The following is a 7,787-nucleotide window of genomic DNA, read 5'->3' as shown; positions in this document are numbered from 1 at the left end:
ATCTTCAATTCTTCTCCACCTTCCACCTCATCGAACATCTAATAATAATAAACATTTTAACCATTGCAAAAAGTCCAATTAAATAAACAAAAATACTTAACAGTATGCCTACATTACTGCACCCTATGCTTGAATTTCTATACGTGAAGTCTAATGAGAAAAAGCTATTGCATGCAAGTGAACAAATTGTAGTTTGAAGAATATACGTGCGCGCGCGCGCGTGAATGAACATACGATGTAAAATAACCATTGATATACATTTGGCATGTCTTTGATTTTGGTGAGCAACTATCAAATAAAGCATCTAGAGTGTCTCCATCCTCATGTCCAACATAAACTTTATTAGGCTTCACGATCTTAGCATACATTTCATGAACATCAAAATATACCAATTTATACTCCTTTATCCATTCATCATGTTTAAATAACATTGGGTGTTGATGAGATGGAGACCAAAACATATACTTCACAAAAATGACCGTATAATATGAAATAGATCATAACTGTAGAAGAATCTATATCAATCACATATGACCAACTAAGGATATAAATTATTTAAGTTCGATCTCTCGTGGGCCTTGTTACGTTAACACAGCCTTCAAACTGAGCTTCTGAAACACAAAATTGATATTGTTCCTGTGACAATTGCATGACATCCAGTGGCAAGTTTTCCTACTCGAGCTCTCCATTTTCGCCTACAAAATAAAGCATGTAAGATACACAAATCACAAACACCAGACAAAGAAACGAAAGCAAGCAAAAGAAAAAAGCTACTGTTCTCATCGCTATAAGATAGGAAAAGGAAATGTACTTAATAACTTGTCTTTGGAATACAAATGCACTACCTGCAACCATTCTTTCTTGAATTAACAAAAGAAAAAACCCATAGACTTGTAGGTTTGTAGTAGACCAGAAACATAGTGCCAATCATGACTGCATGACTAGCAGTTCCAACCACCCCTAGATGCATGCTCTGGCTTGAAATCACAGGTGAATGAATAGGACTTTGTTTCCTTGTGAAAACTCCATGCATCCTAGTAATAGAGGTGGTTAATATTTCTGGATGGGTTGCAGCAAGAACCCATTGATCAGTCTGAATAAACCTGTAAAACAAACATTGTAGGGATAAGGACATATTTGGAAAGTATAATATATAACTACAAAGTCTAAGTGTTAGATGTATGGTAGTTCCACATTGAGTAACTAGAGAATTAATCACAACCATGTAAGTGTGCGGTGAGTCCTTCCATAGCAACCTAAGTTATTTTGGTGTAAGTGACAAATCTTAATTTGCGATTAATGTAAAACACTAACATATAGCTGCTTATAACGCATTAACTTAAATCAAAGTAAAGCAAGCATAGACTTCACTAGTTTTTGGTTCCACCTACAAAATTAGTCATTCCACTTTGAACATACAAGGCCCAACTTATAAACTTTCTATTAAATTAAAAAAAATCATTCTTGTTGATTAAATAATACCATTAAACGTTACTTTACTTCCATGAAGTCCAAATTTCATGATAAAGATAAAATATTATACATTAGAAACTAGATTAATTCAGAGATACAATTAAAATTAAGTAATATTAGAGTAGGTAAAAAAAATTCAATTTCATGATAAAATGACTTTGGTATATCAATTTTTTCATCTATAATTTTTAATTTGAAAATAAAAAAAAAATTAGGTAGCACTTAGATTGAAGGATTTTAAATTTGAAATGTCACATTGAGTGCAAAATGTACACTTCAGAGAGTGAAATCCCATCATAGTTCCATAATAAAAACATTGATTTCTTGGATAAGGTTCTATTTAGTGGTTGTATTTTTGTTCAATCACTTCAATCTTCTATGGATAATAAAAATATTGTAATCAAATTCTCCATTTCTTAATTTTTTTACTCTTTCTTTACAAGATTGGATAATTGGCTTGAACCATTTGTTCTTCTCTCAACCATTGCAGCTATAATTTGGTCTTCATCAAAAGGCAAATTTGTAAGATTTTATAAACTTATTTTGTTAAAGAAATCAGATTAATAAGACCACAAAACCATATCAAATGATCTTAATTTGTTTTATGTGTTTGTGGCATAGAAATGATTTATCTAATGAACTTACATCAACCAGAATTTAGAATATTACATCAACCAGAATTGCATATAAGAATCAATAGATGTTATAAAAGTTTAACCATGTGATTAAAAATGTGTGTGTGTATCTGAATTTAGAATTGAAATGCACGCACATTAATGTACCTTTGGTATACCGTTGATTTGATAGGCATAGATAAACACGAGCCATAATATTGAATGAAATTTTTATCCTCTTTCTCTTCTTCATCGTCGTATGCTTTGCCAGACTTCATGGTTAATAATGAGAGAAAACAAATACCCACTTAATCAATTGATTTCTCCTTAAATCAAGCCAACAAGAATTGAAGAGAAAACACAAAACAAACACAGGCATTCATATACAAACAAGACAAAACCCTTCCTAACCAATTTAGGAAAACATCAAGTGTAAAACCAACAAATTTAAGAGAAAAATATTCTTATTTTGTTTGTAAAAATTGTAAAGATTAATTTTCCCCACCATTTTGGGGAAATTTTTCATTTTTTGGCCCCAAAATTCTAGGTTATAGACCCATCCTTGTAAGCAGTTCAGAGAATCCTAATGACAAAAGTCAATCATGACCTAAAATGACTTAAACGCATGGAGAAAATGACACCACCAAAATTTCAATGACGAAGCTTCCAGATCCCAACCATCCTCATCATAGAGATTGAATCACAAGCTTCTAGAATCAAATCCACATGGTGAACTAACCAATCATAAAGCATTTCATACCAGATCTAGATAAAATTGCAATATTTGATGAGTTTAACTGAAACGTACCTCTATCACAACTCAAGAAATCCTGATCTGAGTGATTCACCTTCAGATTGCAAGTCGAAGAGATGATCCATCAACATTCATACACACGTTGACCCAACAACACACTCGCCTTCCTCAAAAGCCACCCATGTGAAAAATACAGGGGAGAGAGTAATCGAGATCCACCGATCACAAACGCAGGCCAAACAACAACCTCTCTCAAAAAAAGGAGAGAAATAAAGGGAGACTCTGCCCTCAGCCACACATACAATCGATTTTACTACTATTTTTTTTCTAGAGAATCTTATCAATACCTTGTAAATAAACTGCTATAAAAAATGTGTGCCTGTTTACCTGCAAGTGTGTGCATTCGTGTTGGGGTGAGAGAGAATAAGTTTATGTTTAGGACTTTTTATAATGATTATTAATTGTAGAGCTGCAAATAGTTTTAATTTTCAAATATACATTGTGTATAATCAGATACATTGTATATTTGAAAAATAAATCAATTTCACTCCCTTAGCAGAGACACACCTAACCCTAAACAGATTTTCACATACAAAGATACATGTATACAAAACTAACCCGGTATTTAATTGCCCCTTTCCTTATGTTGAGTGTCTGCTAATACAATTATAAAAAAAATTAAGAGTAATTATGGAATGAAATATAACTAGGAAGATTTTTTTCAAAAAAAAAAACTTAACCAAGAGTTCTGAAAGAAATAAATGGCTTTACAAAAGGTAAACAAATTTAAATCTTGCATCGTAGAATTGTATTATTTACAAGCTCTTTCATTTTGACCAAAACAATTATTTTCATTTCTATTTCTCTCACATTACTGTTGTCTAATTGCATTCTTTTACTTATAAAATATTCAATATACAAACTTAATAAAAATAAATAATTTATATACATTGAAAAACAAAAGTCTAACTAAAATTTTTTTGTGTATACCAAGTGCATAGATGAATCATCCTTGATCTTTTTTCGAGGGGGGGGGGGGTTGCGTATGTGTGTATGTCACTTTGTTAGTCTTGATGCAATAAGGTGATCCATGCGTATTTGTCTTGCATTGATCGGGGGAAAATTTCAAAGTCTTTTATACAATTATGAATACATATGAATTATATTCCTCAATATCAAAGATTTCCTCCTTTATCACCATGATGTTAATATTTTTTATTTAGTTAAGTGTTATTTTTGCCTCATAACTTTTATTCGAAGGGTCAATGAGTATCCTCAACTCAAATATTTTATAATAAAAAATATTAAAAAATATAGTGTGGAACCCACTAATAATCAACTAATAGTGAAAAAATAGCAGAATGATAAGAGAGGAAATTTTAAAGTTAAGTGATAGAATTAACCCATAATTAAATTTAGGGTCTCCAATAACCTTTTAGGTAGAGCCGGTAATTTGGATCAAACCCGACAGGCTAGGCCGAACCCATTGGAAAAAATTTAGGGCCGAATTTATAAAAAATATGCCTTTTTATGTTCGGGCTTAATCAGGCTATCCCAATAAAAAAATTTATCTTTATAAAATATAATAAATATTAATTAATTCTTTAAATTTTAGATTATTTTATATTAAAATACCATATATTTGAGTCCTAAGGATCATTTAAGTATCCAAAAATATATTTTATATTTTTTATGAAATAAAATAATTAATTTCAAAGTAAAAAATTTAATTAAAATAATTTTAAAAATAAAATTTAGGTATTCAAGTTAGGCTTGATTATTCAGACTTTTCAAGAAGCCAGGCTTATTCAAATTCGGGCCTATTCTGGTCAAGCTTATTCAGGCCAAGCCCAACCCACCTAAATTCTCACCTCTACTTTAGGTAAAGTTGAAGAGCAAAAATGACCCTTAAGTCAAAATAAAATAAAAATAATTTTAAGATGTTTCTATTTTTTGTTTTTAAAAATAAAAAATGAGAATAATTTTTGAAACAATTAGATTTAAAATACGTATCCAAACAATTTTTTAATTTTTTTTGTTTTAAAAAACAAAAAAAAACACTTTTTTTTAAAGCAAGAACCAAACAGAGCCCTAATCCATGGTTTCAAAAATTAGGGGATAAAGCCCATAATCATGGCAAGCAATTAGGGGACCGAAGGCTTGGGATAGAAGTGAGCAATAAAGAAGCCAGGGTGAGGGTGGGAATCCAAGAACCACTTGCTTCAATGAATGGCACAGGAAAGAAGAACAAATCCAACAAGGACAGTGACCTCCAAAAGGCCCAATTAAACAAGTAATATTGCCCCCTAATAGGCCCATTCTTACAATCCCTAATCCTTTTGGTTTTGAACCAACTCAACAAGGCCGAGTCCACTAGTGTTGTTCTAGAGGAAAATAATGTTACTAAGGCCAAAATGGTTTCGGGCTGTGAGACTAGTGCAGTGGAGCATTATTTAGATAATATTGTTGAGGAAGAAAATTCCATGAACATATATATAATTTCAACTCAAGGAGTTGTCCTGGCAGTATGTGATAATAACATGCAAGACACGGCCTTGACTAATAAAGTAGATGAGCAATGCCTTGTGTGTGGTAAATTCTGGGGCTCTACTACCTTGTCTCTCCTACTAATTGTTTTTATGGAGCGTCTTGTTTGGAATAGATGCGCTACTGGTTCCAAAACTTCCTTTAATCTCATTAGAAAAGTCAAAAATTTTATGACGTTGATATGACTGCCATTTTAGAAACTCAAGCTAGTGGTCAAAAAGCTCAACAAACTGCTAGCAAGTTTGGTTTCCATGATAGTATTCTTGTGGATGAAGATAGTTATGGTGATGGGACTAATTGGGTTCTTTGGAAGGACACTATTAAATCTGTGAACATCTTGGAGACTAATGTTCAGTCGTTTGTCCATCTTTTTATTGAAAATACTAGAAACCAAGGGAGTTGTATCACTTTTGTTTATGCGAATCTGAACCCTTTGAGAAAACGGATCCTTTGGAGCCATCTTTTACAAATTAGCTAGAATATTCAAGGCCCTTGGATTTCAATGCTATGCTTTACTGTGATGAAAGAAAATCTAATGCTCCTATCGATATGAATATAGATAAATATTTTTGTCAGTGGATGGAGCACATTAGTCTAACGATGTTGACTTTGCTGGTCCTAAATTTACTTGGTGTAGATGAGCGACGAAGGGAAGGCTGGATCAGGTGCTTAGAAATGATAGATTCTCAAATGCTTTTCCTGATGCTATATGGTCATGCATTTATCTTCCGACAAATCTGATCATCAGCCTCTTCTGATTAGAAGTGAAGGAACTCGCCAATATGAAAAAGTGAATAGGCCGTTTCGTGTTATTGTTCTCTAGGTTCTTCGTGATGATTTTCCTACTTTTGTGAAAATAAACAAAACTTGGAATTATAAAGAAGATTGGAATGTTAATACTCATGTCTTTGGGGAAGCTTGCTGCAAATGGAACAAAGAAGCTTTTGGGTTTACATAAGCCAAAAAGGTCTCAATACTTATAATTTAAATGACAAAAAGAAAACAGTACAAGATAATCTCTCTTTTTTATAATATATTACTTACATTAATATAATTGATTCTTATATTTATCTATTGAATTATTAATTTTTTTCATATATCATATTCCTTGTCTTATTTTTATACGAGTCAATAGTTTCAAATATCTTAACTAAAGAAGAAAAATAATGACTTGAAGCATGCCTGGCATCTCATTTATGTTGCTCTTGTAGCCTAGAATACACTCGTAGTTGCTACCATAATTTGTTATATATGTCTAATGTGTACTTGACTTTTAAATTGTAAACTTATAATTGTGATTTATATATCTCAATAATTGACTTTAAATTGTCATAATTTATGTACTTGAGATGTTTTGGTTTTAAGTTTAGCAAGTTATGTGATTTAATATTTTAATAAATGTTGTCATCTAAGTCTTTCTTTGACATTGTCTGCTTTACTAAGACTTCTTAATTCCTAATAGGATGGGACAAGATACTGGATAAAAATTCAATCCCCGTCATTTTTTGGGACAAGACATAAGACATGGGTGTTCTAGTTCCGTCTCATCCCATGAACACTCTTAAGTGGCATTACTCGATAGCTTGCTATGTGTTCACATAATAACATATACCAGAGGAGTTACATCATGATCTTTGATTGGAACTCAAGCAAGTTATGCTACAAGATTGTCTGCTTTAGGCTCTAAAAGACTAGAGCTTAATTACAAGAGACAAAATATGAAGTTTTTTCATCAGGTTTCTAATGGCTAATGAAATTGTAACCATGTGGATGCCATTAAAAATGAGATTAGGAATTGGATTACATTTATGAGACTATTGTGATTAAGTCTATGGTGACAATTAACCTTCTTTGCTTCTATCTATGGCAAAGATTTAGTGACTAGAGAGGAGTTAAATTGTTCTCGAGCTTACCTATATATTGATGATGATATTCTTAATAGGTTTGACCAAGGTGTGATTGATTTGGAAATTAAAGAGGCTATTTTTGACATGGGCACTGGAGCTGAATGGTCTTAATGCTTTTATATGTGGGAAAGGCTTTTATATGTTCGATTAAACACATCTTTCGCTATCCTTTTGATATTACCTCTATTAACGGCACTCTAATTGTTTTAATTCCTAAGAATGATCGCACCAACTTAGCCACTCCTATTGCATTTTTGCATAGGGTCATTTTTTTATTTAGCAGAAGAGAGAGAGGATGATTAGAAGAAGAGAGAGGGGAATTTGTCATTGAGAGAGAGAGAGAGAGGACAATGAGAAAGTGGGGAGGAGAGAGAGGAGAGGGAGAAGAAGGCAGAGTGAGTGGAGGATGAGGTGTCTGCCACTTATGCAGAATAATAGGGCCCACAAAATAGAAAACGAAACCATTAAGGTGCGTTAACATCGGAATAACAA

General features: G+C 32.3%; 1 protein-coding gene across 1 annotated transcript; it reads right to left on the bottom strand.

Annotated features, from left to right (window-relative positions):
- Window positions 1-346: 346 nt before the first annotated feature.
- LOC129306111 (auxin response factor 18-like) lies at window positions 347-3,071 on the bottom strand. Its single transcript, XM_054946486.1, has 4 exons — window positions 2,896-3,071; window positions 2,256-2,359; window positions 846-1,103; window positions 347-695 (listed from the first exon to the last, which is right to left on the bottom strand). The coding sequence occupies exons 2-4, from the start codon at window positions 2,282-2,284 to the stop codon at window positions 599-601; spliced, it is 384 nt and encodes a 127-aa protein (XP_054802461.1). The 5' UTR covers window positions 2,285-2,359; window positions 2,896-3,071; the 3' UTR covers window positions 347-598.
- Between the last annotated feature and the right edge of the window lie 4,716 nt (window positions 3,072-7,787).

Source organism: Prosopis cineraria, unplaced genomic scaffold (genome assembly GCF_029017545.1).
Source record: "Prosopis cineraria cultivar Desert tree isolate PC_DT_omini unplaced genomic scaffold, ASM2901754v1 PC1, whole genome shotgun sequence".
In the NCBI taxonomy this organism is placed as follows: domain Eukaryota; kingdom Viridiplantae; phylum Streptophyta; class Magnoliopsida; order Fabales; family Fabaceae; genus Prosopis; species Prosopis cineraria.
Note: the sequence above shows the minus strand (reverse complement) of the source record. Positions and strands in the feature narration are given on the sequence as shown.

Excerpts from the sequence above, each read along its gene's own strand:
- LOC129306111 (XM_054946486.1), bottom strand. The coding sequence starts at position 2,284 with ATGCCTATCAAATCAACGGTATACCAAAG. Across the intron at positions 1,104-2,255 it reads AAATCAACGGTATACCAAAG|GTTTATTCAGACTGATCAAT; the intron begins GTACATTAATGT and ends TTTGTTTTACAG. Across the intron at positions 696-845 it reads TCAAGAAAGAATGGTTGCAG|GCGAAAATGGAGAGCTCGAG; the intron begins GTAGTGCATTTG and ends TTTATTTTGTAG.